At 38.5% G+C, this 20,262-nt stretch overlaps 3 protein-coding genes across 4 annotated transcripts in view; 2 read left to right on the top strand and 1 right to left on the bottom strand.

Annotated features, from left to right (window-relative positions):
• Positions 1-1,285: 1,285 nt before the first annotated feature.
• Positions 1,286-10,707, bottom strand: lman2la (lectin, mannose-binding 2-like a). The gene is made up of 9 exons (XM_051111282.1): positions 10,510-10,707; positions 8,636-8,754; positions 8,321-8,438; positions 8,142-8,224; positions 6,708-6,740; positions 6,444-6,605; positions 6,258-6,372; positions 1,850-1,969; positions 1,286-1,770 (listed from the first exon to the last, which is right to left on the bottom strand). Exons 1-9 carry the CDS (start codon positions 10,625-10,627, stop codon positions 1,628-1,630), a joined length of 1,011 nt encoding a protein of 336 aa, XP_050967239.1. The 5' UTR covers positions 10,628-10,707; the 3' UTR covers positions 1,286-1,627.
• Positions 10,708-11,147: 440 nt separating this feature from the next.
• mtfp1 (mitochondrial fission process 1) lies at positions 11,148-14,566 on the top strand. Its single transcript, XM_051111083.1, has 4 exons — positions 11,148-11,690; positions 13,493-13,620; positions 13,713-13,945; positions 14,026-14,566. The coding sequence occupies exons 1-4, from the start codon at positions 11,621-11,623 to the stop codon at positions 14,090-14,092; spliced, it is 498 nt and encodes a 165-aa protein (XP_050967040.1). The 5' UTR covers positions 11,148-11,620; the 3' UTR covers positions 14,093-14,566.
• A 352-nt stretch (positions 14,567-14,918) lies between these two features.
• LOC127166023 (zona pellucida sperm-binding protein 3-like) overlaps positions 14,919-20,262 on the top strand; it is a 10,056-nt gene continuing 4,712 nt past the window's right edge. For both annotated transcript variants that reach the window (XM_051111082.1, XM_051111081.1), the window contains exons 1-4: positions 14,919-15,077; positions 15,143-15,324; positions 15,389-15,486; positions 15,568-15,653. In XM_051111082.1, coding sequence (XP_050967039.1) covers positions 15,023-15,077; positions 15,143-15,324; positions 15,389-15,486; positions 15,568-15,653 — 421 coding nt within the window. In that variant the 5' untranslated portion in view covers positions 14,919-15,022. The remainder of the gene's footprint in view (positions 15,078-15,142; positions 15,325-15,388; positions 15,487-15,567; positions 15,654-20,262) is intronic.

The raw sequence follows: 20,262 nt of genomic DNA, 5'->3' as shown, positions 1-20,262 counted from the left end.
AGCACAGGTTCTATTTCCTTCGCCAGCTGAGGAAGTTTAACCTGCCACAGGAGCTGCTCACCCAGTTCTATTTGGCCGTCATTGAGCCTATTGTTCATCTATAACCATTTGGTTTGGTTCAGCTACTAAATCAGACATCAGAAGACTACAACGGACAGTCAGGACTGGTGAGAGGGTTATTGGTGACCCCCTGCCTAACCTTCAGGAAGTTTACACCTCCAAAGTAAGGAAAAGAGCTCAGGAAAACCTGGTCTGAACCAGGATGGATTTGTTTGGTTTTGCCAACTCTAAGCCTACTCTGAAACTACTCTGAGCTTGTTCAGCTAGTTTCATGCAACAGGCCATAGGGTAGGCAAGTTAGATCCTAGAGAGCCACTGTACTCCAGAGTTCAGCTCCAACCCAGAAAAAAAAAAAAAAAAAAAAAACCTCACCTGCCTACAGACTTACGGTGCGTTCCAAATGGGAAATATCATCCTCTGAAGCATAGATTCTTTGCATGATGACTGTGCCTCCGTATGGACATGGGATGATGATGCAGAAGGGCACTTCAAGAAACAGTTGTTTGTTCCCCTACACCCTTCAACCCTTCAAAGCTCTCACTCCTGAGGGAAAACCCTTTGAAGGGATTAGGGCATAGGGATGAGCCCTTCCGAATGGAACGCAGGGCCAGTAATCCTGAAGCCATTAATTAACTTGTTCAGGTGTGTTTGATTAGGGTTCAAGCTAAACTCTAGTACAGCAGCTCTCTAGGACCGAACTTGCCTATCCCTGATTTAAACTGGTCTCTCGCCCGAGTCTAGTTTCTATCACATGATGGAGTTTGGGTTCTTTGTCATTATCATCTTTGGCTTGATTAGTTGGGGTCTCAAAGACACTTAATATCCAGTAATATAAATAAAACTTGAATGGAATTGATCTGAATAATGACAGTAGAGTTGCTTTATATCTGAATCTGAAGTCATTTCATAATTGATGAGTTTTGTGACATTAACACTGTTATGTCAGTGAAGCTGCTTTGAAACAGTCTGTGTTGTATGAAGCACAGACCCTTCTTCCTCGGCTGGGATCGTTTAGAGCCCTTTGAAGCTGCATTTAAACGACATTTTGGAAGTTCAAACTCATCAGCACCACTGAAGTCCACTATATGTAGAGCATTACTAAAATTTTTTCCTCAAAAACCATAATTTCTTTATGACGGAAGAAAGAAAGACATGAACATCTTGGGTGACAAGGGGGTGAGTAAATTATTAAATTATACCGTAGTGGCATAAAGATAATACAGAGTTAAAGCAACAAAACTTTAATATAGATTCCATAAGATCTAGATTTCCCATTTGAATCGAGACAGACAATCATTTTGGCAAAAAAACAAGATGGTACATGTCCTGTACAATAAATAAATAATAAAGAATAAATATGGCATCTGTTGTGAGAATAAAGGCTGCAGAAGCAGAGGATACTGGGAGTGTTCAGATCTCTTGATGTTCTTATCATCATGTATGATCTCTACTGTAGCTGAAACCTGATGGCAAGTGTTCAGAGGTCCATACGGTCAGAACTTCAGTGGATCACGTCATTCATACAGTGTGGAAACATTCAGACAGGAAGTGCTAAGACGAGAGCGGGTCAGTAGAAGCGTTTCCGTCTGCTTTCGCTCCAGTGTCCGTACAGCACGAGTCCCACTACCACCAGCAGAAACACACCCAGCATAGAGAAGAGCACGCTGAAGAAAATGGCGATGCTGCTCATGCCCTCCACATCTGCGTAAGCTGAGACGCACACATACACACGCACGTTACTTGTCTGCACGTGTCAGCATGTATTCGCTCATCATCAGCCTATACTCACTTCTCAGCAGTTCCATGTTGTCCACGCTGGGTATCAGCACCATCTCCTCCTCCTCATCCTCCTGTTTGCTGCGTAGGATGGTCAGCTGGTACAGCTTCATGGAGATCAGGTCGTGGTTATCTGACACACACACACACACACACACACACACACGTCTGGTTCATTATCTTTGTGGGGACTCTCCATAGGCGCAATGGTTTGTATACTGTCCACACTGTATTTTCTATCCCCTTACCCTAACCCTACCCCTAAGCCTAACCCTTACAGAAAACTTTCTGCATTTTTACTTTCTCAAAAAATGTCATTCTGTATGATTTATAAGCTTTTGTACCCATGGGGACCGCAGGCTGGTCCCCACAATGTCAAAAATTTCAGGTTTTACTATCCTTGTGGGGACATTTGGTCAAAAACAAGTACACACACACACACACAAGGTTTATGAGATCATGAGGATCATGTGTGTGCCTTTTGGCTTGCAACAAACAATTATTCTGAAAATCATCCAATCTAATGATCACTATGACGATTAATAGAACAATCGACAATTATTTCATCAGTTAATCACTAGGCTTTGACTGATTATTTAGCTCTTCTAATTAGTCACACATTCTAACCAATAAATAGAACATGGTAAACACCAGCTTCTGAAAATGTCAAACCATTATTCAAAAGGCATTAAGATGTTTTATTTTCATTATTATTATCAACATTATCTCTCTTAAAATACCTTATAATGTTAAGTTACCTTATAATGATGATAATCAAAAGAGTCCTCAGTGACTGTCACTTCCATATAATAATGTTTTTTTTTTTTTTTTTTTTTTCGTCCATTCACTAAATAAATCTTATTAGTGAATGCACAAAAAACTTTATTACACTGAAGTGACAGTTTGGTTTAGCTAGCTCCACACTAGAGATCTGCTTTATAGCTGAAAATCAAGTTGTAATTCTAACTGAAAGTGACACTGACACTGTTTTTCATGTTTAATACTGTAAAGTTGCTTTACTGCATAAAGTATTGCATAAATAAATGTGGTGTGACTGGAGTGCCTATTTCAAGTTTGTGTAAACATTGACATCGCTATGATCAGATGCTTTCTTAACTGCTGCTTTTTCAACGCTGTCATGTTTGCTGTGTGTTTATTTTGTTATTAAGAAGAAAGCACGCAGCATAAATTAACATTTTTTTTTAAATGTCACTCTTAGCAGTATCAAGATGTTTGCTAACAGTAAACTGCAGCTTGAGTATGTAGAACGGCCATTACACAACAGCATTTGTTTGTAATTTTGTAAAACATTCCCACACTCAAGTTTGGCTTTGATTACCCTCCGACGTAATCTTTGTCTTATTTCAAAGGCTACGCCCTCCAGAGGTGGCATTTGCCGGTCATGTACATCATTGATTTCAGAAAAGTAATAATTACATTCCAAATAAGAAAATAAGTTTAAGAAATGTTTAAGAAATAAGTCACACCTTAAGGGTGGTCACACCACACTTTGCTGGCCATTTCAGAACTCTCCAGTGCTTTGTTTATAACCATTTCTGAGTGCTTTTTGAAGTGTGTTTGGGGTCACTGTCCTGCTGGAAGACCCATGACTTCTGGTGGAGATGCTGCTTTCTGACACTGGCCACTACTTTGCGCCCCGAAATTCTTTGGTAATCATCAGATTTCATGATACCATTCACACAGTCAAGGCATCCAGTGCCAGGAGCAGCAAAGCAACCCCAAAACTATGAACCTCCACCACGTTTGACTGTAAGCAGGGCTCAAAATTGCGACCGTTTTGGTCGCATATGCTCCAGGAATTGAATCTGCACAACCTCAAAATATATTTGGGAGCATTTGTGCAAGTGCTAGTAATTGTTGTGGTGCGACTTGTTTTCATTTCTTTACAAAACTTTTGCTAAGTACTGCACAGTAAATGTATATTCTAGGTATATTCTATCCAACATTGGCTTACATAACCAATTAAACTTCTTTCCATTCTTAGCGATTTTAGATATTAGCTGTCAATCACTCACATTGTGCTCCTTTGGAACTCGGAACCGGCTGGCTTTTGCTCCAAACGTTTTCTTTTAACCAATTTCTGTTCCAGATTTGCACTGCATTGCAATTAGGGGTATGCGATATATACATTTTTGATTCTTGATGATTAAAATATCCCTACGATCTGCTATTATTGAAGAAATAAAGTAAGCCTATTGTGCTACAGCGCACATTGTGTCAGTTGCAGTTCTGGTGCCTCCGTCTCATGCGACATGCATTCACACCAAATGTCAGCAGCAAAATTCCACTCACTAAACACTGCACTTATTTGAAATCATACAAGTACATTATTTGCATGTGCTTTAAACCTTGCCACTTAAACATTTCATTCGCGTGCTGTTCTAACGCTTACATTTGAAGCATGCTCTTCAAAAAAATAAATAAAAAAAAATTAAAAGCCAGTCAAACAACACCTGATTACTGGAGTAAGTTATCTTTTGTGTGTGGTTTGGCCCAGCCAATTATGTAGCATAATTTCACGAAGTTAAAGTCTGTCAGACCATTCTGTTTTTGTTTCAGATATTTAAATTATAAACAAGAAACAGCTCATGCATGCAGCATCTTTGTGTGAATTAAGTTTAAAATGCAGTGGTTGCCTCTAATTTAAATGGCTACAGAGAGTTTGACCTGTAATAAAGAAAATAAACATCTTGTTCATGTACTCATATTTTCATTCTTTCTTGTCTCTTTCTTAAGGCAATAAATAATAATAAAAAAAAAAAAAAAAAAAAAAATCAGCCCATTTGACTGGTGAAGCCATTAATCATCAGGATGTTTCTGGCCGTTCCTCTTAATTGGCAGTTGTGGTGCTCCTATATATTTATTGGGTGCTTCTAAATTTTATTTGGTGCTCCTAACTTTTTGAATTTGGGAGCACCAGTGCTACCAAGTAAAAAAGTTAATTTCGAGCCCTGGTAGAGACTGTGTTCTTTTCTTTGAAGGCCTCATTTCTTTTTCTGTAAACAGTGCCATGATGTCCTTTACCAAAAAGCTCCACTTTTGTCTCATCTGTTCACAGTACGTTCTCCCAGAAGGATAGTTTTGACAAACTCCAGTCTTGCTTTTTTTTATGCAGTGGTGTCCTCCTAGGGGTCCTACCATAGCGTCGCTTTTCATTCAGATTTGACAAGGTGCCAATAATTTTGTCCAGTCCATTTTTGAGTGAAATTTTATCAAGTTTGACTTTTCTTCTCTTTTTTTGTGTTGTTGTAGTGCAAACAAATACAGTAAGCACATGAATACCAAAACATTTGCAATTGGAACAGTTTTCTGAGAGTTGCATTTTCTGACAGAATTGCAAGGGTGCCGATATTTTTGGCCATCTGTAGATAGGACTTGGTCTTGTATGAGCTGCCTGGAGGCGTTGCAAATATGGCCACCGAGTAAACAGACTTTCTTTAAAAGGGATTTTGACATCTACATGTCAATATTCAGTTATAGTCATAGCGCCGCCTGCTGGCAGCAGGAAGTTTGGCACATATAAATGACTTTGACATATTCCTTTTCTGTTTACCACTTTAAATGCATATTGCTCACTGTTCACTGTTTTCCTAAAGCCACTGGGTGGTGGTGAGCCCCGGGTACGAGTGCCCTTTCAATGCTGCTTGCAGCTTTATTATATGTTTTATATTTTAAAAAAAAAGGAGATGACTTCATATTACGACCACAGCTGTGTCCGTAGATATTTTGTGAGCTCTAGAGTCTAGCTTTACAACGAATAACAGCCAGTTTTATAATGGTTACTCTTCAGATGTGAGACAGCATCAGATGATGTATGCGGCAGAGGAATGCAACCTCTGGAGGGTGCAACCTTCGAAATGAGAAAGCCGTAGTGTGTGTCTCAAATGGCAAGATGTTTCCTAGTAAGGATTCTTCCTAGGCTAGCGTCCTTCTTAGCATTAAACGCTAGAATTAAATGCTCTAGTACAGGGATGTCCAAACTCTGTCCTGGAGGGCCGGTGTCTTGCAGAGTTTAGATCCAACTTGCCTCAACACACCAGGAAGTTTCTAGTATGCTTAGTAAGAGCTTGATTAGCTGGTTCAGGTGTGTCTAATTGGGGCTGGAGCTAAACTCTGCAGGACACCGGCTCTCCAGGACAGAGTTTGGGCACCCCTTTTCTAGTAAGTGCACATGGCTATGTCATAAACGCCACAGTAGTCATGGCACGAGAATACTATTAGAATTCTAATTATTGGGAATTTTTAAGTTTATAGACTTTCTATTAAAACACTACAGAGCCCCACTGGTCAAATCATGTTATTGCAGGCCCTTACATTATGGCATGTGAGATCAAATGACTATTCAAGAACAAAATTATTTGCTGTTAATGTTGACTAATGGTTAGGGTGATGGTTGTCACCTGACAGATCTCCAGTGATAGCCGAGACGCCAAAGTAGAAGCCTTGCGGCAAACGCACGCCGGGAACATCCAGACAGTCTCTCCACTCATGCTGCCCGTTGATATCCAGCATGATCTGCACAAAACACACATACGTCAGTGTGACGTCAGGAAAGACAGTATGCATCTATGGCAAGCGTCTCTCACCGTGAGTCTGCGCCGGACATATCTCATGAACAGGAAGCTGTCATGCTTCAGGTTGCGCACCATGGCGTTACAGCCGCCCAGTTCTGTGGGCCGCCCGTCCCGCTCGTGATCATAGCTGATGGTGCCATTGCCCACCATGGCCAACACGTATGGGAATATCCTCTGATGAAGAGCAAAAGAGACGAAAGCAGAATGAACTCAGCATGTGATCCACTTCTAGTCAACATTAACCTTGTCTGAGTAGAGCTAGTGAGCGGCTGTTACCTGTGTGCGGGGCGTGTATCTCTTTCTCTGGGCCTAAAAACAGACACACACGAACACATTAAACACACACAGCTCACTCTCACACACAAAACAGATACGCGTCAGCAGCAAATACGTGTGTCAGCAGCAGTTCAGAGTCTGACTACTCTATGAAAAGTTTTAAATTGTGAACAGTAAGGATGTTCTCAAAAATTATCTCATAACCTCTGTGTTCTTAACTGCATGATATTCTTTGAAACATGCTATTTTGAGAATAGGAAAAGTCACCATGGAAAAGTTCTATTGTGGATTTGTGGACTTCAGTCTCATATTTTCTGTCTATTCATGTAAGAGATGGACTTAAAGGAGAAGTTCACTTACAGAACAAAAATTTACAGATAGTTTACTCACAGAAATTGTTCTTTGAGGCAAACATTTCAGGATTTTTCTCCATATAATGGACTTCAGTGGTACTCGTGATTTTGAACTTCCAAAATGCAGTTTATTCAAAAGGGCTCTTCAAAGGGCTCTTAACAATCCCAGCCAAGGAAGAAGGAACTTATCTAGAAAAACTATTGTTTTTTTTCTAGAAAACAATTTGACAATTTACATACATTTTAACCTCAAATGAACTCTATGCATTCCGGTTCATGACAGTTAGGGTATGTCAAAAAACTCCCACCTCATTTTCTTCTCCAATTTCAAAATCGTCCCACATCGCTGTAGAAGTACTGACCCAGGGTTTACAAAGTAAACACGCAAGGAGGGTCAAACACACTTCACAAAAAAAGGTAAAACAATGATGTACGATGATTTTAAAAATTGGAGGAGAAAATGAGATGGGAGTTTTTTGACATACCCTAACTGTCATGAACCGGAATGCACAGAGTTCACGCAGAGCTAGAAAAGATGAGTATTTGAGGTTAAAAAGTATATAAATTGTACTTGTAAATGTTTTTGGAAAATAACAGATTGTTTCGCTGGATAAGACCCTTCTTCCTCAGCTAGGATCGTTTAGAGCCCTTTGAAGCTCCACTTAAGATGCATTTTGGAGATTCAAACTCACGGACACCACAGACATCCATTATATGGAGAACATCCCTAGAATTTTTTCCTAAAAAAACATAATTTCTTTACAACTGAAGAAAGAAAGACAATCATCTTGGATGACAAGGAGGTGAGTAAATTATCTGTAAATTTTTGTTCTGGAAGTGAACTACTTTAATGTGGGCGAGATCTCTGAGTGGACTGTATCAGACTCCTTCATACACAAATATCACTGGATTATTACAATTAATGACTAAATGAATCTGATATCTGGAACACAACAGCAAACAATATACATCACTGTCTAACAACAGATGTGTTTATGAAGTAAAAAAAAATAAATAAATAAAATACACAGATACATATTGTATTGTCACTGATTGTGCTAGCAGTGTTTGACTTCTGTACCTCCAGGAGTTTCTCCTCATTGGGGTAAGTGTCCACAAACACGCCAAGTCCTGTGAAGAAATCCCTGTTTCCAAACACTGGACCTGCAGGTACGTGAAGGATGATGTATGGTCATTAGCAAACAAACCTAAACCGGAGATCAGTCTTGACTTGGTGAAACAAGCGTCTGCTGCTCTCACCTTTTTGCATGCGCTCTTTGGTGTACCATATGGCCAGACCGTCACCGTTCAGATTCTTCTTCCCTTGGCCGTGAATCTTAAAATGAACCTGTAGTTCCCAGTCCCTCAGATGACAAGGCTACACACACACACACAGTGTTTAGTCATAGTATTTGCTGGTTGTCAGGTCAATTTTAACAATAGTCTTATTTCCTTTAGTTAATGGTTAGGGGTTGGTTAGTTTATATTTGTTGAATAAGAATGTCACTAAAAAGACACTAGTCTTAGTGTGAATGGCAGCTGTATTAAGCACACTAGTAAGTGACGATCACTCACTATTCGGCTCCATATTGCTCCTTGTTTGCTCTGCTGGTCTGGAGTGAGACGCACATAATCGGTGGTGACCAGAGCATCTCCCATCAGCTCCCAGTGAGACGAACCCGACACACCGATACCTGTAACACACACACACATCATAAAATACAAAACACAGACATGTTTGTTTGACTATATTGCAGAGGGACATTGCATAGACTTCCATTGTTTTATGTCAGGTTAATAATATTTTTTATCCCCTAACCAACACCTATCTCTAAACGTACCCATCGCAGAAACATGTGCAGAACACTAGATTCAAATAAAAACATTTTTGGCTGGTTCATAAGCATTTTTAACTAGTAAGAACCAGTGAAATGTCCTCACTAGTGGGTTGTCAAAGTATTTTACAATATAAGTGAGAACATTTCATCCTCACAAGTATAGTTAAACAGGTACACAAATATCTGAGTTACTTTCTCAAATTAGTAACGCCAGTTACTTTGTTTTCTCATTTATTCATTGACATCTCTCCTGTTCCCATGTTGAGAGAGTGAGGTGCAGAGGTGGGGCCTCTTCCTTCAGCCTGAGGCTTATTAAAGGGTCATGAATCCCTAAAACACATTTTTTGAGATGTTGACATATATGCATAGGTTGCACATTAGTGAAAACAATAATAGCACTCATTATGTTTATTACTAATTGGATTGGATCCATTTCATTCTTCCGGTTCAAAAAGCAACAGCAACAACACGAAAAGTGACATATATGTGTTCATTTAGAGTGGTGAATGGCAGCCGTGGCATCTACCTCATAAGTTCTTCAAGCTATTCTCAGTATTAATTAAATAAGCTCTTACGATCCAATCACTGCACTGTATTATGCATAAGGTATCAGAGCAGTGAATTCAAATCTCATGAAAGAGCTTCCGCACTGTCACTTCAACTCTGTAAACATGATCCTAACAATATTTAATATGTAACAACAACACAGTCACTTTTTGTGTGAACGGGTCTTTACAGTTGACAGAAATAGGCCTATAACTTTTGGGGTTTTCTTACTAATAAATAATCAAGACCAGCCCAGCTGACAAAAATGTAACGCAAAAAGTAACATAATGCATTACTTTCCATAAAGAGTAACTAATAGCTAGCAAAGCAATTAGCTAGCTTTTTTATGGAGTAACTCAATATTGTAATGCATTACTTTTAAAAGTAACTTCCTCAACACTGGGTGTAATGGTCTTTCTAGTGTAGAGAATGTATTTTCTATTCCTTTACCCTAACCCTACTCGTTCTGCTTTTTTACATTTTCAAAAAACTTAATTCTGTGTGGTTTATAAACTGTTTTCCTCATATAGGGACAAAAAAAATTCCAAAATGTCAAAAAAATGACATTTGGTCCACATTAGGTAGGGAAAACCAGGTACACACACTTACACACACAAACCCTCTCTCTCACACACACACATTCTTGTATATGTGATTTATAGGGATTCTCTATAGGCGTAATGTTTTTTATACTGTACAAACTGTATTTTCTATGCCCTTCCCAAAACCCTATACCAAAACCTACCCCTTACAGAAAATTATTGGCAATTTTTGAATTACCAAAAAAACATCGTTTAGTGTGGTTTTAAGCCTTTTGGTTCATAAACCATTGTTTACGTTGTAGCACTAATGTCATACACATTTGTTTCCTTATATACCATATATAACGCTCATAACTAGCTCCGCACGCACAATCTAATGCAGCAGCCAAAAACACACGCAAACTGCTTCCATTACTGTGTCAGACTGATAATGTGTATCATATACGCATAATTATTATGATGATAAGAGCTAAACGAGAAAGTCGCGAGAATGCTGAATTTATAATGCTTTTGTGTCTCTTACCCTGGTAAGGCTTGGACAGTGAATACTCTCTCTTTAAAAACTCTTCCATTTCATGACCGTCATCACATAAACTAACACTGAAAGCTGCAAATAGAACCAACGATGATCCAGGAATCATGATTTAATTCAAGGCTTTTCAAACGCGACCACTGAATACACCCTCGCGGCCATCGAATCCCACTATCGGTCAATGCTGACACCCGATTGGCTGCTGCTCTTACACGGCGCTCTTCTACTGGCTCTCCCACCTGTCAATAAAACATCAGCCCTCCCACGTATCAGCAAACGGGACCAAAGATTTGTAAACATAAAAGATTTTGCGATATGCTAAGTGGTTACTGACTCTCCACATTTCATTTACATATTCCTCTCCTTTATAGACCGCTGAATTCGGTGTTTATTATTTATTATTAATTTTACATAATAGTTTTATTTTATATGCACGTCTCATTCTTTAGAAAATTTAAGAGAATCTAAAAAACAAATCTACAATATAATAATTAATTGCCAATGTATGATTATTATGATTATTATTATTATTATTATAGAATCATCTTACTTCCGGAGTATATTACATAAGGACTGATTTAGGGACTATCGTAAAACGACACTGATAAAAATCGCGAGAAAACGGACACCAGCGCCAAACATTCAGGTCATATTGTCAGATTAACAAGAAAGTGAAGAAAACGGTTGCTTTATCAAACTTCACACCTGAATTACACGATTTTATGTCAAGTCATTGAAACGGACATATTATCAAGTGGCTGGTAGTGACTGTTATTTGATAAATCTGATATCAGTAGAAAGTGGAGGTTTTACACACTCATCATTCTGTATTTAAACTCTCGTGTGGTTAACAGAAATACTAAATTAACTTGAGTGTCAATCACTACTGAGGTTTTACTTTTAACTGAAGCACAAACATCTCAGATGAGGTAAAATTCTGTGATGTGAAGTTTGTCAGAGAGTGTGATTTGTAGACGCTCCCTTAGCTGAGCTGCAGTATGGCGCGTTTGACTGCATGTGAATATCAGAACGAAAAATAAAATATCTGATCTCATAAGAGATCGGCATCAGATATCAAACACAAACACACACACGGGTCAGGATGGAACATACTCCCGAGAAACACAGCAAAGAAGTGGATATTTATCGGGACACATGGGTGAGATTTTTAGGTGAGTCAAAGACACTCATGTGACCTCCAGGAGTTAGTTACCTGTGTGTTTGTCTGATTTGGTCTCTCATGTTTTTTTATTTGAGCTTTTCGGTGTTTCAGATTGAGCAGTTGAGAGTCATGAATGTCACTGTCACAGTGATCCACTGCTGCTACTGTTTGTGACAGTATTGTGTACTAGCCTTATTACAGTGTATTCATGGTCATTAACAGGAATTAAACTTAAGTGTTGATGTCCTCTGGGCTTTATGTGTCCTTCATCAGATTGAGATTCAAACACGTGTCTGGTTTACTACTCTTGTGGGGATTCTCCATAGGCGTAAAGGTTTTTCTACTGTACAAACCCTATATTCTGTTGCCCTACACCTAAACTTACCCCCACAGAAAACATTCTGCATTTTTACATTATCAAAAAAAAAAAAAAAAAAAAACTCATTCTGTATAATTTATAAGTTTGTTTACCCGTGGGGACCTCAGTTTAGGTCCCGGTGACACGAGTCCCCATGAGTCTGTGTTTATTCAGATTTAAGTCCCCACCAGGATATTAAAACAAGGTCATATTCGATCACACACACACACACACACTGAAGACTGTGACAGATTCAGTTGTGAGTCTCTCAGCAGGACTAACAGTGATGTTACAGTGAGTAATTATTATAGTATCCAGTGCACTGCACACACTTCAGTTGAGCTTCTTCATTTCAGACACATTTATTTTCTGCACTATTTGCAATAGTTCAGTAACAGTGAAATCGCTCCAGTGCCATTATTTGAGATTTCAGCACTTATGAAGTGCTGCTCAGTTAAAGGGACCAGAACCAACTCTTGCATAATGAATACAAGTTTTTCCTTAATTTGGATTTGTACATTTTGCTAAATTTTGTTGTAGTTTTTCACTGTAGAAAACATAAGCATGCAAACAGCTCATAACAACTAACCCTTGCAGGCATTTTGGAAAATGTATTTTGTATAAAATTCTTTTTTTTTGTTCCATTGTTGTCCTTTTTAACATGTTCTAGCACATTAATGTTCGTTTTGAAGACAAATATAGTCTAATTAACAGATTTTTATGCTGGATGAAACTAAAGCCACAGTTTGGTTTGGACTTCAGTCTCACTAAAGTGCTCGAATGACATTTTAAAAGACACATTATTGCTTTAGTCTGACTGAAATCTTTTACAGTTTTTTTTTGTACAACCGCTATGACACATTTCTCTATAGTTAGCTCACTTTTTCTAAACTCTTCCCACAGTTCTCCTCACCAACTTTAACTCAGCAGTTCATTTCACATTCAAAATGCACTAAAAACACTTCATACAGTCTCAAATCAACTCATTCTTTATAAAACTAGCGACGATTTTCACCCAAAAAACACTCTTTATCCCTTATTAAACAGTAACCTAAAAAGACTAACGACAGGTAGAATTACACAATGATTTCTTCTGTAAAATATCCTTATAAAATGAGAACGATCCTCTCTCCTGTTCAGACTGAGTGCAGTAAAAGTTTTACATGTTTTTGTTACAGCACAATTGCTCAGTTTCCCCTTTGGTAAAAATGATAATGACGTTGAAAGACTAACACTGTCTTGGTGTTCAGCTATATCTAATAGTTTTGATACAATTTCATATTTTAAATTTGTAATATTTTAATATGGTATTACTGTAGAAATGTAGCAAATCGCTCCCTTGTTCAGATCTGTATAATGTTTTGAACAGTTTTGTAAAGAGCCTGTAATCAGTCTGTCAGCTCTGTGTGATTGATAAGAGGTTTTGATGAAGTATCTAACATGTGCATCCGCAGGGTATGCTAACGAGGTGGGAGAGGCGTTTCGCGCACTGGTGCCGGTCAGTGCAGTGTGGGCCAGTTACGCTGTGGCCACTGCATATGTGTCTGCTGACGCGCTAGACAAAGGCAAGAAAGCAGCAGCGGTGAGTCTGAACCTGTCTGGATCAGTCTGGTTCTGATGGACACTATCTTCTTGCCTGCTCTTACTGACGGTTTGGCTGGTTTGTGTCTGCAGGCTCACACTGAGGATCATGGAAAGGCGGTGCGGGTAGCCGTCGCTGTGGTCGACACGTTTGTCTGGCAAGCTTTGGCTTCAGTGGCCATTCCTGGATTCACCATCAACCGCGTTTGTGCCGCATCGCTCTTCCTGCTGGGAAAAACCACACGATGGCCACTTCCTGTGCGCAAGTGGACCACGACCGCCATCGGCCTCTCCACCATCCCATTCATCATCACACCCATCGACAGGTAAAAGACCGTATGTGTATGTGAGTGTGTCAGAGTGCGTATCCCAGTGTTTTGATGTCAGTCTGTTTGTTCTTCATCAGGTCGGTGGATTTCCTGTTGGACTCCAGCCTGCGGAAACTTTACGATGAAGGAGAAAAACGTGAATGAGCCTTGTGACAACACTGACCTCTGACACCTCCAGCCAGCACGAGCGTCTCTTAAGTTGACGTAATTTCTGGCATTTTAGATGAACTGTGCCTCTTAATTTGCATGTGTCTCAATGGTTTTTGTCTGTGTGGTTGTTTGTTTTCAGATGTTTACTTCAGCTCTTTTGTCACATTATTGCATGATTTTATTACAGCGCTTTAAAGTCAGTATGTTTCTGGTGAACGGTTGAAGAATCCAGTACTGTATGCTTCCAAACTGTGCAAATGATAAACTAGTGAAGGCTAAGTTTCTAAATACTGTAATATCAAATCAATTTTAAGTGTTTCTGGTGATCTGTCATTAATGTTTAATCTCATGGTAAAGGGATCAGGTGCATTTCTAATGAAGCCATAAACTCTATGCAAGTTCAGTTCTGAATGTTTTGCAGGAGCATAAAAAGTGGAATTTAATAAACAAATATTTTTTAATCAAACGTCTTATTATTTCTTAGTCCTCAAAGCTTAAAGTTCAAAAGGTGTTATTTACATCAAAGACAACTTTAAAATTGATGATGCTGAACATTTATTTTAAGGCAATAATATCATAATCTTTACTGGGAACACCAAAAGCATCCCAGGAATGATCCAGTTGATTGAAGTGGCTATTAAACAGTGGTTTATTGGTTATTTAAATGAAAAATAATCAAACAGAAATACCATTCTCTCTGTTGATTTATAATAACTAGCAAACTTCCACTGAAATCTACAAAAAAGTTTGTGACTCCAAACCATCTCTGTTGACCATAAAACCTTGTGTTTGTACTCAAATGTTGTGATTTACACCTGTGAGAGAGCAGCTGGTTACTGAGAACGCCTAGCTGTTGCTGGTTAACCTAATTACCATTAGCTCCACTAAAGCAGGAGAGACGATGCTGTTCTTGTTTGGCTAAAGATGATTTCAGGACGGCTGTTGTTGATGTTTGTAGCCACTGCAATGGCACAGAACGGTACGTTTCTCATCTCTTTCTGTGTCAGATGTGTGGTTTCCATAACTGGAGCGGTTTGTGTTCAGATTTATTTGTAGACTGTGGCGGCGATGATTCGGTCACTATCCGGTGGAGACCCAGACTGGATTTGTTTCAGAAATTGGATCCGTCCAGAGCTCTGCTGGGAAACTGTCCGCCAAGCTTCACGGTGTCCGACTACACGCTGCTCTTCTACGTGTTACTGCGAGACTGCGGCTTTCTCAAACAGGTATGTGATTCGGTGATTCACTCAGACGAATCGTTTAGCTGATTCTCTTCCACGGGTCTGACAGGTGACGGCGGATAGAGTGACGTACTCAAACATGCTGATCTATGACCGACGGCCGGAGCAGCCTTTCATTTCCCGATCGGTCCAGTGCGTCTATGACTCGTAGGTGATCAGACCTCAATACTGAATTCATGATGGAGAGATGAGTTTATTTCATTCAGTCTCTGAACTTGTTTTGCGCAGAACTGTAAGCAAGACGACAGCGTTCAGTGCTGTGGAAGAAGATGAGAATGATGGACCGGTGGCCTTCAGCTTGGAGCTCATGAATAGTTGGTGTTAAACTCACGTTTACATTACTCCTCATCGTTTAAGCACTCATTCCCAGTTTTATTTTCTTAGACTTTAAATAAAAGTAATCACTTGCTTTATCTCGGAAGCTAATTTACAGACACCCGCAATCCAATGGATTAAATTCACATTCTGTTTCTAATCAGTGAATGTCCTTGTTCACTCAGATGTGTCACGTTGGGTCATTCTGGTGTTCAGTGTGTTTTTGTGTCCCCTGTAAAGATCATGATCTTAACCTTAAACTTGCCTCACTTCCTTGCCTCACTGATCTTGATGCCTTATAATAATGAGGAATAGGCCTATGAATTAAGCTGTCTTGCATATAAATAACCCTATTTGAACTGTAAGCATTTTAATCCACTAAATTCTCTCTCTCTCTCTCTCTCTCTCTCTCTCTCTCTCTCTCTCTCTCTCTCTCTCTCTCTTTCTCTCTTTGATGGAGTGGGTTTGCGTGAGCGGATGTGTGTGAGAGCGTTTCTATTTTGTTATATATTTTGTTTTTCTACTTTAATTCTTTTTTCAGAACATACTGAAAGTGTGTTTCTTTTTTCTTACTTTTTATTTTTTCTTTTTTGTTAGTTTGAGAATTTTAGTTTAAACTAGTTGGAGGAGGGTTTCGCGTGTGGCGTTTTTGGCGTCCGCATGGCGTCTTCTACGGGGGGAACCATGCCGTTTTCCCTCCGGAATGGGTTTAGGTGTGTACCGGAGGCGACCACTTCGATTGAGGACGTGCTAGTTGTAGTTGGTGATCAGGTTGGGCACGAAAATATAAATTCAGCATCGCGAATGAATAAAGCCGTTGTGTTTTTTTTAAAAACTGAACAGCTTGCTAATCAGATAATTGAAAGTGGACTTTGGGTGAAAGGAATGTTTGTGCCGGTGACTCCGTTGTTTGCACCGGCAACCAAAGTCACGATTTCAAATGTTCCTCCGTTTATCAAAAATGAAGTGATCGTTAAAGAATTGTCTCGTTTCGGGAAAGTAGTTAGTCCGGTAAAGATGGTACCCTTAGGGTGTAAAAATCCAGCACTTAAACATGTGTTGTCATTCAGAAGACAAGTTCACATGTTTTTAAATTCTCAGGATAAAACTCTGGATGTATCTTTCAGAGTTAGTGATGGAGATAGTTCCTATGTGTTATATGCGAGCACTGAAAGCTTACGGTGCTTTGAGTGTGGTGATATTGGCCACAAAAGATTCTCGTGTCCGCATAAAAATAGGCCAGAGGAGCTTCGGATAAGAGAAGAACAAGAGGTGGAAAATGAAGCTACAGTGGAGGGTGAGGTCGTTCAGAATCCAATACCAGGGAAAAGTTCAGAAGGCCAAGGTGTGGATATGGGTGAAGAGAATGAGGTGAGTGCAAATTCTAATAAATCTGCTGAGGTTTTGCAAGAAGAGCAGCCTTGCTGTAGTAGTGAGATGGCCTTAAAAGTAGGAACAGTTGTTGAAGATGTGGCTTCTGATGAGATCTTATCAGTGAGTCAGGATGATGGACTGAAGGATGATGATTGTTGTTCTGATATATCTGATTGTCCGAAAGTAGGTGACGATTTATACACTGTGGAACAGATCAATGAGTTTTTGGATGAAACAAAAGGAAAAAAAGTAAATGTTGCTGATTTCTTTCCGGATACTGATAAATTTGTTGCTTCAGTTGTGTGGGCGCGAAAAACATGTCATTTTTCTGTGTTATCACAACAAAAACGCTTTCGATTGAAAAAACATATAGCTACGATAAGGCAGAAGAAAAGAGTAGCAAAGGAAATGCAAGTGAGGGGAAATCTTAAATAATTATAATGGCTGGTTGTCTGTCTTTTTGTTTTTCTTTTCTTCTCTGTTCTTTCCTACTTTTCTGTCTCATGGAGCCATTGCGTATAGCATCTTTAAATGTAAATGGCCTTAGAGATAGAAGAAAACAAGCCTTGCTTTCAGAATGCTTAAAACTTAAAAATGTAGGGGTGACTTTCCTTCAAGAGACCCATAGTGATAAAAGTAATGAAGTAGAATGGGGTTTATGGTGGAAAGGGAAGTATATCCTTAGTCATGGCTCCAGTCTCAGTTCAGGTGTTGCTATATGTTTTAGTCCAACTTGTAAGGTAAAAATCATATCTGAACATGAAATAGAACCAGGTCGTTTACTAGTTGTAAAAGCTGAATTAAATAGTTTTAATATTATATTTGTAAATGTCTATGCCCCTAATAGGGGGTCTGAGAGAACTGTTCTTTTTAAAAAAATTGGGGAGGTTTTAAATGTTGTAAAATCAAAAGATATTGTTATTATGGGAGGAGATTTTAATTGTACTTTAGATTTCAATATGGATAGGAATAATGAAGAAACACACTATCAGTCCTCTTCTGTTTTGGCAAATATTGTTAAAACATTAGAGTTAAATGATGTATGGAGAATTGAAAATCCATTATTAAAACAGTATACGTGGGTGAAAGTCGCTGAAGGACAGGTTTATGCAGCAAGATTAGACAGATTCTATGTTTCAAATAATTCAAGGAATAGAATCTGTAATGCTGGCATAACGCCTACTATTATTTCAGATCATAAAATGATTACTGTAGATTGTGTATTGTCAAAGCAATGTAGAGTGGGTTCATATTGGCATTTTAACAAGAAACTGTTACACAATGCTGTTTTTTGTGCAAATTTTAATGTTTTTTGGCAAATATGGCAGACACGTAAAAATGATTTTAGAGATATTATACAGTGGTGGGAAGTTGGAAAAACCCAAATCAAAGTTTTCTGTCAACAATATACTTGTTATTCTTCAAAAAGAGTGGAAAATATTATTAAAAAAATTGAAAATGAAATCTTTGAAATTGAAAATAAAATGTTGGAAAGACATGAAAATCAGTTACAAAATGTCATAAATGAAAAAAAGTCACAGTTAGAAAAATTATTACAAGGAAAAGTAAAAGGAGCTCTTATTAGAGCTCGTTTTTCTTATATCAGAGATATTGATGCACCAACATCTTTCTTTTTCAATTTAGAGCGTAAAGTGTGTCAGGAGAAGCAAATGCTATGTTTAAGAAATGATGATGGTGTTTTATTTCATGACCCATCTGAAATGAGAGGATTTGTGGTTGATTTTTATTCTAAGTTGTATGATATTGATGTATCAGATTCGAATAGTAAAACTTTTAAATAAGCTTTTAAATTCAATCCCGAAATTGAAACCAGAGCATAAAGAAGATTTAGATTGTATTTTAAGCTTTCAAGAAGTAACCAAAGCTGTGCAAGAGCTATCAACGGGAAAAGCTCCTGGAATAGATGGGCTTTCTTCTGAATTTTTTAAACATTTTTGGGGAATTATTGGAAAAGATTACTATGAAATGATTTTATATTCAATACAGATAGGATGTCTACCTACAAGTTGTAGAAGAGCAATTCTTTCTCTGTTACCAAAAAAAGGTGATCTTACTTTGCTTAAGAATTGGAGGCCTGTTGCACTGTTGACAACAGATTATAAGATTTTCTCTAAATGCATTTCTAATAGATTGAATGAATATATTGGTGAATTAATTCATAAGGATCAGTCTTATTGTATTAAAAATGGGTGCATTAGAGATAATTTATTTCTTATAAGAGATGTTATTGATTATTCAAAAATAAATAATATTGATCTAGGGATATTATCCCTGGACCAAGAAAAGGCTTTCGACAGAGTCGATCACTTTTATTTGTTTGATGCTTTAAGTGCATATGGTTTTGGAAATGGTTTTATTTCATGGATTAGGTTGCTTTATGAAAAAGCGGAATGTATGGTAAAAATGCCTGGAGGGTTAAGCACACCTATTAAAGTTCGAAGAGGAATAAGGCAGGGTTGCCCACTTTCGGGTCAACTCTATAGTTTAGTTATTGAACCGTTATTGTGTAAACTAAGAACTTCATTAAAAGGTCTACATATTGAAGGTTCTTTTAATGAACCTATGAAACTCTCTGCGTATGCTGATGACCTAACTGTGATTATTAAGGATGAAGAAGATATACAAAATGTATTAGGTTGTATTCAATGTTACGAAAAGGCTTCTTCAGCTAAAATAAATTGGGGAAAAACTGAAGCTTTATGGTGTGGAACTACAAGTTGTATACCAAAATTGCCTGGTAATGTTAAATGGAGTAGGGATGGTCTTAAATTTTTAGGAGTTTTTTTAGGTTCTGATTCATGTAAAATGAAAAACTGGGACGGAGTGATAGAAAAGATTACTGCACGATTGTCCAACTGGAAATGGCTACTTCCTCAACTGTCATACAGAGGAAGAGTATTGATAGTAAATAATCTTATTGCATCTTCATTGTGGCACAAAATGGCTGTTTTGGACCCTCCTGTGAATCTTTTTAAAGACATTCAAATACAGTTGGTTAATTTTTTTTTGGTCAGGACAGCATTGGGTGAGAGCGGCTGTCCTGTGTTTACCAACTTGCGAAGGAGGACAAGGACTTGTTGTCATTGAATGCCGAGTTGCTGCATTTAGATTGCAGGCTGCCCAAAGACTTTTGTATGGAAGACACATCAGTTGGACAGATGTAGCCTGTGGATTGTTGAGAAAAGGAGGACAGTTGGGCCTTGATCGACACCT

This window comes from Labeo rohita, chromosome 5, assembly GCF_022985175.1.
Source record: "Labeo rohita strain BAU-BD-2019 chromosome 5, IGBB_LRoh.1.0, whole genome shotgun sequence".
NCBI lineage: Eukaryota > Metazoa > Chordata > Actinopteri > Cypriniformes > Cyprinidae > Labeo > Labeo rohita.
Note: the sequence above shows the minus strand (reverse complement) of the source record. Positions and strands in the feature narration are given on the sequence as shown.